This window comes from Barbus barbus (genome assembly GCF_936440315.1).
Source record: "Barbus barbus genome assembly, chromosome: 23".
NCBI lineage: Eukaryota > Metazoa > Chordata > Actinopteri > Cypriniformes > Cyprinidae > Barbus > Barbus barbus.
The window spans coordinates 29,615,641-29,631,957 of NC_136751.1; the positions used below are offsets into that span (position 1 = coordinate 29,615,641).

Genomic DNA, 16,317 nt, shown 5'->3' on the forward strand with positions numbered 1-16,317 from the left:
ACACATGATATCATTGTTGGGCAAAACATTGCTTTATGCAAGTGCTGGTTATTCAAAAGTGTGCTTTATGAACATGGATTGAGTTGCTAAATAGAGACTATGACTAGTTTGGCAGTGATTGCTCTTGTTCTGGGCGGTTACAGCTGTTGTCGTGTTACTGCAGCGCTGAACATGTTTCTGCTCAGCAGCTGCTGAGAAACTCAGACAGAAACAGCCGACCGTTTAATGATCACTCACACAGAGACAGACAGGAGAGAGAGAGAGAGACTTCACTTTGTCAAGGTGCTTCTCAGGAGGCAGACTCTGTGAGAAAACCTGAAAATAGAAACGAGTAGGCACGGAAATCATGACTGTCATTGGATAAAGGACAACGGGGCTAGTTGTCATACTTTGCTGCAAACTTTCACTCGATGGAAAAGAGCAGCCTGTACATTCAACCAAACATCTGCTTTAGCGTTTTACAGAAGTAGAGTCATACAAGTTTGAAACAACAAAACAACATATAAACAAGGGCACACTATATAATGGCTCTCTGAAGTTGTCAATTAAACCTATTACTGGAGTACTTTTACAAGAAAATACTATTTCAATCTTTCTACTTAAAAATATGTGTTTCTTTGAAATTTGTGGTATTTATTAGCAACTGCTTAGTGAAATCTGTTTCAAAGTAACATTTTCAGCCTGTTTTTCAGAAATATCAGCAAGTTATAACATTTTTAAAACAAAGCGGTTTTAAAAATCATGTTTTGTTCGTATATTTGTTTTCTATTTTGCCATTTCATAATTATTTTTAATTAAGCTAAAAAGCCATTAAATAGCCCATAATACACATTAACAGCAATATGTTGTTGAAGTATATTGAATATGCTTTTTTTTTTTTCACTTTAGATTTTTTCCCCACATTTTTCAATTTAATATATCAAACTAATTAAAAAAAAAAAAAAAAAAGAGTAACTGAGTCGCCTTTGAGCTTCTGCTCACGACACATGAATTTCATTTCACTCCTTTAGTAAATGTTCCTCTGAGACAATTAACTATCAATTATCAAATTCCACAAGCAGTGAAAACCTCCCAAAGCTCAGAGCGGAAAATAAGTTATAAATTATAAAATAAGCTCCTAGTAAAAACTTTTCAAAGCTATAATAATCCATACTTACAGTGATTGGGTTTATATATAGTGATGTGTAATGCATTACAACTAACACGAGTTACATAATCAGATCACTTTCATCAACTAGTAAAGCTTTTTCTTTTCTTTTCAAGAACATATCTGAGTAACGCTAGTTACTTTGTTGCCCATGTATTGTTTCACGCTGTGTGAACATGTTCATATTTAGTCTAGAACTACAGTAACATGTATTTTCTCATCTCACTCACAAAAACAGATTTAGTATTCCTCGAAATGATTAAAAACCGTCAAATGCAAACTCAAAATATAATACATTTGCAATAATTACATATGTAAAATAATACAAATATCCTTCAATCTAATCCCATTTTATAAAGCAATGTCTTTGCTGCTGATCCAATTCAACCATAGTAATGAGCAAAACTGACTGGTGTGAAAGGGATTTTATATTTGCCAAAAATAGAACTTTTTATATTAAAAATGTACAAGCAAGCCCCACCCAGATGAGAAAAAGTAATGCAAAAGTAACGTGACAGATTACTTTCCATAAAAATTAACTTAGTGACTTTTTAGGGAGTAACGCAATATTGTAATGCATTACTTTTAAAAGTAACTTACTTCAGGATCATTTATCTATTTAAAAATCCTGCCTGAAACTCACATCCACAAACCAAGATTGTCTGAAATCCAAAAGAGTGAAACTTGTCCTCAGTTATCTGTAAGAAATGCACCTCCGTATTAAATAACAGTTCACTTTTGCTCTTAAATGCTTAGAAAAGTAGAAAGACTGTAAATACCATTATCTTCTGAATATATTTAGCCCTTCAGCTGCTGGAAAATAAAACTTCATGCATGTAAACATTACAGACTTGTTTTAAAAAGCACAACTACCATTTACAAAGCTCAGTGCAGTTTGTTGAAAACAATAAAGGACACTCATTTACTATGATTTTACAATGGCAGCTGCATTATAATGGTATTTTAAAGGAAACTCCCAGAAAATCCCCCTGCATCTTGTACCACCTCCAGATTTCCGAACATGAATAAAAATAAGTTTGTTTTTCCACACACGTCGCCCTCTGATTGACAGTGAGTGTTACTTCAGTCCACAGAGACAACAGACAACACCATCAGTTACAAAACCATCAAAACGCTGCCATTTTACCTCAAGAAAGGGCAAATGCAGCATAAAAAAGCCCCTTAGAAACAAAGATTTCCAGCATCCTCCATGCAAATGTTTTAAATAAAATGATCTTAAGATGAAATGCTGATTTGATTTGCATTTAAATGATTGCACGAAGAGACTGAAACAAGGGAAACTAGCACAACTGCCTGGGACGGTGATCAAAATGTGTTATTATGCAAATATATTAAACATTTCACAAAACACAGATAAAAACCTGTTGCATCCAAACTCAAAGGTGTGCAAATCAATGAAAGCACAGCAGAAATGGGAAACTTTTTATTCATGTATTTCACAAATCCAACGTTCAGACCATCTTTTTTCCAAAGTAAAAACTTTACAGCAAATGTTTTGCAGGGAGAAGTGTTCAAAAACAAAACCGCAGTGAAAATAAGAATCTAAGGTTGGGTCGTCTGAAAGCGCACAGTAGGTCCTCGTGTTTCAGGTGGACAGTGGTTCATACTTGTAAACGTATGGAATGTATTTATTTACTGTACAGACACGCAGGGACAAACCCTGCAGAAGAAACTACATGATCTGTGCTGGGGAAATAACCCTAGTCAAAGAATTTATTAATAGAGAAAAAAAACAAAACACTCTAAAAACACCTATACAAAACCTTTCACGGTAGATTTTCTACCGCTTTTAACTTCCCTTTTAAAAACTCAGTTTCTAAAAAAGCAAGTTAAAATAGTAACTTTAATGATTCAGTTTTCTATATTTTCATTTTTGCTTCTCTTTTATCAGTCATATGAGGAAATTTCATAAATGCTGCATTATTATCTTCAGTATTGCATGTTCTTGACCCGATAGGTGAATCTCATGAAAACATATCCAGGTCACGTTTCACCGTAAAAGCAAGAAACATTTGGAAAGAATATTTTGCATAAAGAAAAAGTAGTCCATTTTATTCATAATAAATAAGCACATTTTTGCAACAAATATTTATCTTAATGAAAAATAAATTAATTATCATCAGCAAAATCTTTTACCTTTTTGCAATTCATATTATTCATTATGGCGATTCTCATTTCATTTTGGACTTTTATATGAAAAATAAGACCTAATATTTAATACTTGTATAGAAAATAACATTTAAAAACAGGTTTATTTTCTTTGCATTATAATACAGTGGAGAGGTCTTGTTTCAAACAAAGACTAGCTTTTCACTGCAATATAATCACAGCATCATAGTGAAAAACATTTTAAAACATGTTTTTTTCCCCTTATTATATATTTATTATCCCAGGACAATTATTTAAATTAAATGTTTAAAAGTTTTTTATATTTTAAATTATATTTTTCTTAGCATTATAAAGCAGAGAATTGTTTTTATTTATTTTTCACTGCATTAGAATGCAAAAAAAATATTTTCTTTTGTTTTATTAAAAAAAAAAACAGCATTAATCATGCAAAAAAAAAAAAACTTGTTTTAAAATATTTTCTCACCACATTATAATGCAATTAATTAAACTTGCTATTTGAATAATACATTGTTTTACAGTAAAAATGTGCTTAATTGTCATGAAAAATGAATAAATATTTATTTCTTTTGATTTTGGGGTGAAATGACCTGGCCATGCTCTTGAGCGTGTTCGTGAGCTTCGCCCTGGTTTGAGCGTGGAAACCAGCACTGCTGGGAGCTCAGGACTCACTCCAGTAACTCTGGCACGATACGGCAGATCCGAGCGGGAAGTAACAGCATGTGGAACTGCCTCTGGAAAGATAACCGCCTAAACCAGTGAACAACATCTGTGCTTTTCAGGCTCACACACACACATCCAGCTCTAAACCACGGATGAGATGTGTGTTGTGTTGGCAGACAAATCATAAGCAAAGCCATGCAACGGTGGCAACGTAACAATATGAACAAAAAGGAAATAAAAAAAACCCAGCTTTTATACTGCCGTCCCATTTCAGTCCAAACTCCCAACACCCAGAATCCCACGCATGCAAGACCAGTAACATAAACACACAACAGCAATAGAAATCAGCCCTCGTCGCTCTATCAGCTCCACACGACCAAGGCTATTAAAATAGAACAAGTGTTTCATTTACTGTGTTTCAAACATCTTTACATATATCTGTGTTTTAAAAAATTGTGCCCATCATGCTAAACCTCGCTATAGCACTAATATAACTCTCAATTTTACAAGGTCAATAAAGTCTGCGAGCTCTTAAAAGTTTTCTTCTCGTGCGATTGTAGTACTAAAAGCAGCACTAAAAGTGTCGTAAGAACAAAATCCTGTGAAGAAACACTCCGCGGATCACATGTCAGTCTGTTAATCTAGGACCCCTGTGAATTAGTGTCATTCAGTCATTAACATGCTGCTTTGGAGTGTTTTTCTGCTATTTAAACGCTCACGGTCAAATCTCACCAAAACACGCCACACTTCACCTAAAATAAAAAAGACTGCATGAAGCTCATTTCTTCTTTCCTTGTTTTTCTTAAAGATTTTATTTATTTTTTGCATTATGACATTATTTTCATGAAAAATAATGCTCATTACCATGATGCATTTGGATATTTGTTGGTTATTTTTTTGTAATCCTCATCATTCAGTAGTTATTCTCATTACCTTAATATACAGCAATACGATTATTTAAATCCTTATTAAATGTACAAATTTATGTACAGATGTACAATAGCTAATTTAATTTAATTCATTTAATAAATTTAAATATTTTTCAATTTAAATAATATATTATATTTTCGCATTGTGATGATACTTGTCATGAAAATTGTCACAAATGGCCTAATGGTCATAAAAAAATTGTTTCAATCATTTTCTTAGCATTATAATGCAATAAAACAACTTGTTTTAATTTGTTTTACTGTGTTATAATGCAAAGAAAATTCTGTATTATTTAAATAAACAATGAAATGGTTAACATTAATGGTTAACATTAATAAAAATTAATGGTTAATTTTCATTTAAATAATACATAATCTTCTTTGCATTACATGTTTGCATCGTGATAATGAGAATTTTTGTATGTCATGAAAATGTCACAAAAATCCTAATGTTCTAAAAAATGTTTCAATATTTTCTCAGCTTTATAATGCAATAAAACAACCTATTTTAAAATATTTTTAACTGCATTATAATTCAAAGAAAACAAAAAAAAAGTAAACATTTTTTTTATTGAAATAATACATACATTTCTTTGCATTATATTGCAATGTGATAATGAGAATTTGTTTTGTACATCACAAAAATAATGTCACATAAATCTTAAAGGTCCTACAAAATATGTTTCAATTTCTGCAAGTATAATATCTTATTTTTATTTCAGGGTGAAATGTGACCTGCAGGTTTCGTGAGATTAAACCACCAGCCAATGTAACTCTCAGATACGTAAGCTTGGGTAGTTTTGGCCAACTCTCATTCCCACATCATTTGAGAGTCAATAATAATAATAATAATAATAATAGTACAAAATAAACACCACCCATAATAGTTAGAGATATTAAAGTGTAAAACTAACTGTTAAAATGAAATAGAAATATAGCTTCAATGAAGTCTCTGGACATGTCTGTCGGTCAGTCGTCTCTTCTCCTCTGCTCTGTTGTCTGAGGGCTGGTTGGGGTTTGAAGAGTGTGTGTGTTCACAGAGCAGGTAGTGTGTGAGTGTGTTACCGTTACAGAACCGTTCATGAGGCACTCAAGAACAGAAAAGAGTCTTAAAGATCTTTGAGCCTGCTGGGAGGAGATTCCTACAGAGCGAGGGGGGAGACGGCGCTGGAGCCGGTCGGGGTCGAGCTCGGGGACGGCGTGTGTTTCGGAGGAGCCAGATCCAGGAGGGCACGGACCGTCCCAGCCACCTGTGGCAAACCTCGCTCTTCCAGGATGTGCAGGGGGAGACACAGCTGGTTCTGCAGCCACAAACACAAACAGAGAGAGAGAGAGAGAGAGCAGGGGCCAACAAAAAAAGGACGAAAAGGGTGTCAATGGAGAAACAAATTAAATTAGTATAACTTAAAAAAAATTTAATGATCAAAGGAATAGTTCACCCAAAAATGAAAATTTCAAGATTAGGATGAGTTTGTTTCTTCATCAGGTTTGTAGAAATGTGTCTCTGCATCAGTGTCTCAGCAATAGATGCTCTGCAGTGAATGGGTGCCGTCAGAATGAGAGTCTGATAAAAACATCACAATAATCCACACCACTCCAGTCCATTAGTTAACATCTGGAGAAGATAAAAGCTGAAACTAATCCAGCATTAAGATGTATTTTTAACTAAAATCTGAATCCATAATAACACTTCCTCCAGTGAAAAAGTCAATTTCCTGTTGTCTCTCACATCAAATCCAGCCACATATTTATTTAGAGCTGTTTTGGCTTGATCTGTGCAGATTTCTCTCCTGATTCAGACCAGATGACTTTTTCACTGGAGGAAGAGTTATTATGGATTATGGATTTTAGTTAAAAACATCTTAATGCTGGATTTGTTTCAGCTTTTGTCTTCTCCAGATGTTAACTGATGGACTGGAGTGGTGTGGATTATTGTGATGTTTTTATCAGCTGTTTGGACTCTCATTCTAACGGCACCCATTCACTGCAGAGCATCCATTGCTGAGACACTGATGCAGTGATACGTTTCTCCAAATCTAATGAAGAGAAAAACTCATACATCTCAGATGGCCTGAGGGTGAGTGCATTTTCAGCAAATCTTCATTTTTGGGTGAACTATAAAATGGAGGAACTTAAAGCAGATAAGGTACAACTTAACTTATAAAGAAAGCATAATCATGACAAACTGATGGAGGAGAAGAAGAGAAATAGAACGAACTAAGAACGCAGCGTCAACTAGTCTGAACTGAAGCATTAGCAGAGGCTGTTATTGCAGATGCTTTGAGTTAGTGATCTGAACGAAGCCCTTAACCTAAAGATCAAAACAGGGTTTGGAAATCATCCTGCACTGTTTGTGCTAAAAACATGAGCGATAAATCAAACTAGCTGCCATCTATCGATCCAATATAAAGCTGTGACTCACAGACTCAAACGCACAACTTAACTAGTGATAAAACACACGTCTACAGAGGATACATGAGTTTAGATTTTATTGTAGAAAAGCAGAGGACAACAGTCAGACTGTAGGAAAACCAGGCAATATGGCACACAAATCTGACAGACAAATGCTCACACACTCTCTGCGACCACTGTGTGTCTCCTAAGCGTGTTAGGAACATATTTCACTGTATAGCTATTCATTACAACAGGCATGTACTGGTGGAAGAGGGCTGTTATTTCAGTGAGTAAATGTGTTCTGGTGCAGACTGAAAACATGCTTGATAACTGCAGGGATAAGAGTGGTTTTCTAACTATTTAAAGGGTTAGTTCAGCCAAAAAGTCAAATTCTGATGTTATTTACACACCTTACATACTTTCTGCACAAAAGGAGACATTTAACAGAAGTCCCAGCTGCTTTTTTCCACATAATAAGCTTCACTCAATGAAACACAAGCAGAATTTTGTTTACATAAAAGTATTCTTTTTTTTTTTTTAAGCACTGCATTTTGATAACACTTTACCATAATAACATGTAATACTGCAACAATATTATTATAAATAAATCATAAAAATAATATAAAAGTCACTTTGGATAAAGGCATCTGATAAATGAATAAATATAAATATTATTGTACTGTACAACACTATTATAACAAATATATTAAATAAAAGAATTCAGTGTTTTTAACTAAATCAATTAGTTTAACATAAAAATAAACTTCATTGATAAGCAAAAATGATTGAAAACAGTCTTTCAGTATTTTTTCTTTCTTTTTATTATTAAGGATTATAATTATTCTAAGCACCAGCAATATTCGTCTGCAGCTTAATGCTTTAATTTAATCATTTTTCTTTTTTTGGAATTTATGCAATACTGGAGCCAAACAAAAAGAGAAGGCAGTAAGCGTTCCTGTATGCAAAATTCACATAATTGTAATGTGTGGGTGGGATTATGCCAATTATGAATGACCGCACACATCACAAATGATTAGAATTCATTAGCATATATACGTTTAACTATTAAATCAGAGGTTTGGGAAATGTTTGGCCCATTTTACAGACAATTTACTTCAAATGTGTTCATGAATGAGGCACAGTGAAAGTGAAAGGGGTTGTCAGGCTCCAAAAAGAACAATAAAGCACCATATAATATGAACTGCTGTTATGATATGACTTGTGCACTATATTACAAGCATTTTGAAGCCATATGATAATTCTGTTAGAATAAACAGACTTAACATGTAAGCTGTGTATGCCACATGGCACATCCGACACCATTCACTTTAACTGTATGGAAGAGAAAAGCTCAGACAGTATGCCAAAATTTCTCCTTTTGTGTTTCATGGAAGAAAGCAGCTCATACGGAATGACAAGCAGGTGAGTAATTGTTATTTTAGGCTGAACTATTGTGTTAACTGTGAGGTGGAAGACAGTGACATACACACAGTAAGGCACAAAGGGATAAAACAGGGGGAGTTTATGGTTTGGCGTTCTCCACTCTGTCTCATTTCCTTTTTATTCACACAAACCCTCGGAAACTCAAAGCCTCACAGAGAACTCTAACACTTCAGTAACTTTGGGAAAAAGTGCAGCAGTACTGATGCACAATAAAGGGCTCGTTCACAGAGCAGGCAGCTTGTTCTGTCGTCTTGTTTAAGGCTGAATGGGCGAATCCGCCCAACTTTGTGCTTTTCGATGGACCTTTTATGGAAATGTGCTCGCTAAACACTCACAAACACACTCAAATTATTGTTCGCTAAGCCCCGCCTTAGAACATCACTAACCAATCCTACCTTTATAAACCATCAAATGAGACTTCAGTTTATTTTGTTTCATTTTAATCCATACTTTTATTCAGCAAGGCTGCATTAAATTGATCAAAAGTGACAGTAAAGACATTTATAATGTTCCAAAAATATTTATATTTCAAATAAATGCTGTTCTTATGAACTTTCTATTCATCTGTGAATCCTGAAAAATCAAATGTATCACAGTATCCACAAAAATCACAATGTATCCACAAAAATATTGTGCAGCAGCACTGTTTTCAACACTGATAATAATCAGAAATATTTATTGAGCAGCAAAACAGCATATTATAATGATATCTGAAGATCATGTGACACTGAAGACTGGAGTAATGATGCTGAAAATACAGATTTGATCACAGGAATAAATTACAGTTTAATATATATTCAACATAGAAAACAGTTATTTTAAATTGTAAGAATATTTCACTATTTTACTGTATTTGTGGTCAAACAAATGCAGCCTTTGTGAGCAGAAGAAACTTCTTCCCAAAATATAAAAAATCTTCCTGACTTCAAACTGAACAGTACTGCAGATAATTGTCTTTAAATGAATGGCATAATTCTTTCCAGTCCATGTAATAATACCATTAAACCAAATTGTATCCCTTTATGAAATTTGCATGAATGTTATTTTATAAAGACAGTCTAAGCAAGCAACTTTACGCAGAGGGGGCGGAGCTTAGCGAAGTATCAATTTTGTGCACTAGAAAACACTATAAACGTAACATCTGTGTGCATAAACACCAGCTATTGTGTAATTCTGCACAAAGACAAACAATTGGCTATTTTAGTGCAGTGATTAACATGGAAGTGTGATTTAAAGGCTTGGCACCAGGTGGCAGTAGAGAGCACATAGCAGCGACATGATAGACAGGTAGAAAAGGGCAAATCCAGCCAGCTGGGAAGAAGGAGCAGAGTGAAGGGTAGGAGGTGCCAGAGAGAGCAAGGCCTCAACCAGCCTAAACACACAAACCACCTCCCCTTTCAACACGTCACCCGCTGAACACAAACTATCCTGCCCACAGAGCCGAGACGAGGAAGAAAAGGAACGTTCAAATAAAATGCAATGAGGGGTTGATGGTTTTAAATTGGAAGGGAATGGAGGGAGAGAGAGAAAGAGTTAGTAGTATTAGCGATTTAACTTGAAGGCACTAGAGGAAACAGCACGAGATGTTAGGTTTGAAGCAAATGTGACCCTGGAGCACAAAACCAGTCATAAGGGTCCATTTTTTTTTTTTAATTGTGATTTGTTGGTATGGTTTGTTATGATAGGACAATATTTGGCTGAGATACAACTATTAGAAAATCTGGAATCTGAGGGTGCAAAAAAATCTAAATATTGAGAAAAATCGCCTTCAAAGTTGTTCAAATGAAGTTCTTAGCAATGCATATTACTAATCAGAAATTAAGTTTTGATATATTTATGGTAGGAAATTTACAAAATCTCTTTACTTAATATCCTAATGATTTTTGGCATAAAAGAAAAAATGATAATTTTGACCCATACAATGTATTGTTGGCTATTGCTACAAATATACCTGTTACTCATGACTACTTTTGTGCTCCAGAGACACATATATGAAACAGATAAGTTATTTCTTAATTTGGTTTTAAAGAATACCTGAGGAACTCCGATTCTGCGGCAGGCCTCTAGGAAGTTCTCCACATTTCGTCGACACTTGGCCATCGTCAGTTTGGGCTGGAAAGAAAGAAAACATGAAACCGATGCAATGCTATGCACATACACAAAAACTAAAACAAACCCAGAAAGTCTCTCACCACTGCCGGTGAGGGTACATGGATGCTCGGTATGGACCGGGGACGCACATGGTTGGCCAGATGGCACAACACGACCCCGTCAGTCAAAGCTGCCCCAAGATCACTGGGTAAGGACACCTTGAGTCGGCACTCGATATTCTACAGGGTTGCAAAGTAAGACTTACAGCAGGACAAAATAATTTGTAAAGAAATATATATACACACTACCAATCAAAAGTTTCGAATTTTTCAATGTTTTTTTTTAAAGAATACTCTTCTGCTCACCAAGCCTGCATTTATTTGAGCCAAAAAGCAGCAATATTGTGAAATATTTTTACTATTTAAAATAACTGCTTTCTATGAGAATATGTTAAAATGTAATTTATTTCTGTGATCAAAGCTGTATTTTCAGCATCATTACTGCAGTCTTCAGTGTCACATGATCTTCAGAAATCATTCTAATATACTGATTTACTGCTCAAGAAACATTTCTGATTATTATTTTCCTGTACTTTGGATCAAATAAATGCAGGCTTGGTGAACAGAAGAGACTTCTTTAAAAAACATTAAAAATCTTATTGTCCGAACACTTCTGAGTGGTAGTGTATTTGTATGTATGTATAATCCATAAATAAATAATACATGCTGGAAAAGCAGTTTGTTTGACGCACCCTTCTCAGCTGCTCTATCAGTATTGCCTCCTCCCCCGTCGGGGCAGGACTCTGTGTGGGAGTGGCTTCCACTGGCTCCGCCTTCTGTGTGACTGATTCACCTGCAAAACAGTCACATGCCATTAGGAGCACGTCAGCACATAATTACATCAACATGTAGCAATCAGGAGCCAAGATTGACATGCCTGTAATAGAGAGCAACAGTGACTGCCCACTTTGGAGTGTTATTTTAGTATTATTTATACTATTATAGCATTACTATTATATATGCATCCTCTGTTTTCAATTTAATTTAAGTTTTAGCCATTTAATGTGCTTTTGCCATTTGTATTAGTTTTTTTTATTATTTCTCTAGATGTAATTTATATATATTTTAGCTTTAGTCATTTTTAGTGCTTGAACTTTTTGGTGATGAGTTTTTGAATCAATCATGTCTTTCTGAACCGTGTCTTATACACAGAGACACTGTCATGTTAGAATAAAAAGGGGCCTTTCTAAACTCCTGCTATAGAATTAGAAGCACACAATACCCTAGAATATCATTATATGCTTTAAAATTAAGATTTGTATAAGAAGAGGGTGTCCCAATACTTTTGGCAATATAGTGTATAGAAGTGTGTGCATCGTTGGTTTATTCATGACATCATGAAAGTCGCACAAAGCAGCATGCGTCAGATAAACAAACCTTTTTTCTTCTCCTCTCGCTGACTGAGGCGAAACAGGTAACTCTCAGGTCTCTGGCTGGAGCCGCGGGTTGGGGACGTGGGGGATTGGAGGGCTGCAGGACCAGAAGAAAGTTGCAATGGGATGTGAGGCAAAGAATTAAATAACAAAACAGAAGGAAAGAGGAAGATAAAGTCTGATTTAAACAAACACATACCGGTGGGTGACAGCGAGCCATAATCTTCACCTTGCTACAGAAGAGAAAAAAATAAAAAGGTCATGACATGAAAAATTAACAGTGTATCTGTGGCATGCACTTCAAGTGAACTCAAGGCATGAATCTTAGAAAGACGCCCGTCACAGATATTTCTTGCCAGTTTTTGAGAGATTCACCATCATTTTTACATTACGTTTTTGATGCGAGAACTTCCAAATCCTAAACAAACATGCACATGCATCAGCTGAAATCTTACACCATGTCCTAAACAGGCATGACGTGACAGCTTTCCAGCATTATTTCCTCAATGAAATGGAAATACTGCTCACAAAATCAGTCAATCACAAAATATTTGATGTTTATTTCAGTGAAACACTGTTTTAACCAAGGGGCCAAAAACAGATATTTTTGGCTGGTTAGGATTAAACTCATTCTTTACTGCATTCTGCCTCGTTAGATCTGAATGCAACAGCAGTATCGTTGTGTAGTGAATTTATGAAGGTAAAATCATCCACAATATGCTTATTTGCATCTATAGAAATAAAGTGATGGAGGCAGATCATCTCCAGGCTCTTGCGGTTCAGTACCTGCGGCGTACAGGAGGAGACGACGGATAAAGTGGGAGACACACAGCCATCCAGCGGCACAGCAGAGAGAGACTAGCCAGCCAGAGCAATGCAGAGGGAGAAAGGTACGAAACGAGGGGAAATAAAGGGATGCAATTAGGAAATAAACAGCGGGTTTGAGAAAGTGTTAGACAGAGTTTTGGAAGAGTCGAAGAGTAAAAGATTTTTTTTAGAAGTTTATTACAGAAAATGCTGCAGGAAAAATGCTAAAACAAATGTTAAATGTTTTCTTTTAGGGGTCATAATCAGCTTTAATTAAAAAATTTAATTAAAAATAATGATGATGATTGTTTAAATAAATCATCAGGAAACATGCATAAGACTATTTGGATTTATAGAAACAAAGTGATGGAGGTGGATCATCTCCAGGCTACAAACAAACAAATAAATAAATAAATGAATAAATATTTAAATTTCTAAAAGTCTAAAATCATTTGAGATCATCTAGAGGTTACAAACAAACTAATTAATTATTATTATTTAATTTACTAGCTTTTTAACATTTTTGAGAATTAAATTGTCAAATAAAAAAAATTAAATAAAAATCCATAATAAGCTTATTTGCATCTACAAACAGCAATGAGCGGTGATGACAGATCATCTCCAGCCCCCCCCCCCCCCCCCCCCCCCAAAAAACAAGCAAAAAACAAATAAATTAAATTAAAACTGAAAATGTGCGAGTAGTGTTGCAACATGCTAAAGTTTAATACAAAGGTTTCGGGGTTTATTCATATCCCTAACCCTAATTATGAGCAATACTAATTGTGAATCAGCATTAATCAACAGCAGTGAATGGTAAATCCCCATTTAGACAGCTAGTAAACATGTCTGCGTGTCTTTCACCTGTTTGTGAGGGTCTGGCCTCTTCTTTATAGTGTTGGTATCTGTGTCTATCTCAAATATCAGTAGGGGCTCAAACTCACTCTGACACAGAACCAACATGACAGAGAGAGAAAGAGAGAGAGAGACAGGAAGGGAAGCAAAAGAAGCAGGGCAGGAGTGTTAAAGATGCTCGCCAGGAAAAGCAGATCTAATATTAAAGATGCACTCAGCAAGTTTTAACAGTAATTAGACAGTAATAACTATCAATTACAACGTAAGGCAGGTCATATCTTAACAAAACAGCTTTTTCTTGCCACTAGAGTCTTGTGAGTGGACACCATTTGAATCATGTGTCAAAAGAACAATTAAATAATTACTGAGTGCAACTTTAAAGGATGTTAACAGCTTAAATGGATCAGAAAAGAGTTTTTGATTAGAAATAACCTTAAATCATGTCAATACATTATGCAAAGTTATAAAGATTAATAGTGACATCTCTTAAGGGAAGTGAACATGCAAGAGAAATGAGATGGTGCAGAGGATAACGCATGATCCGAGCTGATTGGCTCTTACCATGAAGAGGGCGGAGTCATCGGTGTGAGTGGACCGTCTGGAGGGGTACAGACTCTGGGGTGGGACAGTATGCATATGACTACAGCGCCACACACTTACATTCACACACAGCAGGATGAAGTGATGGATAGGGAGGAAGTGATTGTGCAAATGTGAAGCAGACACTCACCTCACTGTCTGTCGGACTGAGCTTTGTAGGGCTCTGAGAAGACTTGTGCTGAAAACAAAAAGACAAAAAATTGATTTCCAATCTCTAGGACACATTTGGGGAGAGTTTCTAATTGGGATTTGGATGCTAAAGATCACTTTTCGCCCTTCAGAACATCTCGATGTATTATTACGGTACCTTTCGTTATACTAAATGCTATTATATTGTGTGAACTATAGTGTTGGGAATGCTACTTTGGAAATGTAATAGGTTACAGATTACAAGTTACTCTATTAAAAATATAATTTAGTGTAATTATTTCAGTTACTTTATTAAAGTAATGTACCTGATTACATTTGATTATTTTTCTAAATTTCGAATGTTTTCAACTGTTAATCACATTCAAACATGTATAACCTTCCAGTAGCACTCAACACTGATTACTATCACTTTCGAAATCCTTCATCACTTGAATTAATATTATAATAATTAAATTTTAAAACAGCCACCGGAAAACAAGACTTTCTACTCTGAGATCATTCTGAGGTTAAATACAGATTTAAATAATAAATAAAACTCATTGCTGATAATATTTTAAAAACATTTTCTTTATCTTATAAACGTGATTTTGGGTTATTATATCACGGATTTTATGTAAATTTCACATTCATAAATGCAAGTTTACAAAAGGCATATTTAAAATGAACAGGACACTTAAGATAACACGACACGCAAATAGCCTACTCCAGGGCCAGTACCTGGTTGACCTTTGTTCAAATCTCTTTACACGATTAAAACAAATCTAGAAAAACTGAACGAGCACATTGCTACATTAAACTCTGTCAAATGTTATTTTGGCCGCAGTGCCATGAACTTCATCTGCAGTCGTTCTAGACGCACATTAATACTGAATTAGAAGCACGTTAACTGCATGACTTCATTGGCAGCGGTGCAACTATAGGTTAAAGAGATTCAAATACAGGTAACTTACACAAGTTAACAGGTTAAAGTATCAGTTTTGATGTTAATATTTATTAATCATGCTTTTGAACTTGACAATATTTTCTTTCTTGTTATTTCATAGAGAGCTTCAAAGAAGAGAGAGAAAGCCAAAGTAGACCTGAAGAAGAAGAAGAAGTGAAAATGCATGTGCCCTGTGTTTATCAGTATCTTTATGTTCATTGGCTAAAAAGAAAAACTAAATAAACTAAGTAAAAATTAATTTGGCTGATTTCCCCAAGGTTTCTATAGATATTGTGAATTCTTTTGGCCACAACAACCGTGGTGTGAAAAATCTAATATCGTGACAGCCTTAGTATGTGGATGTGATGTCAAAATCTAAAAATAGTCATTAAAACGATTCATATATGCTCCTCCTTTAACATTTTCACATAATATAAAAATAAAATAAAATTTTATTAAATGAATGGTGCTGACCTGCAAAGAATATTTTCTGTATTTAAACTGCATTGTTTACTACTTTTTTTTCTCCCTTGTTCCTTCTTGTTGAGGCATGTGAAATGTTTTTGTCGTCATCGACTTCCACAGTATTTTTTTCCATTCTATAGAAGTCAATGGGTACCGTCAACTGTATGGTTACCAACATTCTCCAAAATATCTCTTTTGTGTTCAACAGAAGAAAGAAATTCATATAAGCTTGGAAAAACTTGAGGATGAGTGCATGATGAATCTTCTTCATCAG

The 16,317-nt window shown here is 34.9% G+C and overlaps 1 protein-coding gene across 1 annotated transcript in view; it reads right to left on the reverse strand.

Moving 5' to 3' along the window:
- Nucleotides 1-5,438: 5,438 nt before the first annotated feature.
- The window catches only part of lrch3 (leucine-rich repeats and calponin homology (CH) domain containing 3), a 28,548-nt gene continuing 17,669 nt past the window's right edge, over nucleotides 5,439-16,317 (reverse strand). Inside the window, exons 13-20 of the mRNA XM_079373742.1 lie at nucleotides 14,637-14,684; nucleotides 14,468-14,521; nucleotides 12,447-12,480; nucleotides 12,252-12,344; nucleotides 11,567-11,667; nucleotides 10,917-11,054; nucleotides 10,759-10,836; nucleotides 5,439-6,188 (exon numbers count right to left, since the gene is read on the reverse strand). Coding sequence (XP_079229868.1) covers nucleotides 6,030-6,188; nucleotides 10,759-10,836; nucleotides 10,917-11,054; nucleotides 11,567-11,667; nucleotides 12,252-12,344; nucleotides 12,447-12,480; nucleotides 14,468-14,521; nucleotides 14,637-14,684 — 705 coding nt within the window. The 3' untranslated portion in view covers nucleotides 5,439-6,029. The remainder of the gene's footprint in view (nucleotides 6,189-10,758; nucleotides 10,837-10,916; nucleotides 11,055-11,566; nucleotides 11,668-12,251; nucleotides 12,345-12,446; nucleotides 12,481-14,467; nucleotides 14,522-14,636; nucleotides 14,685-16,317) is intronic.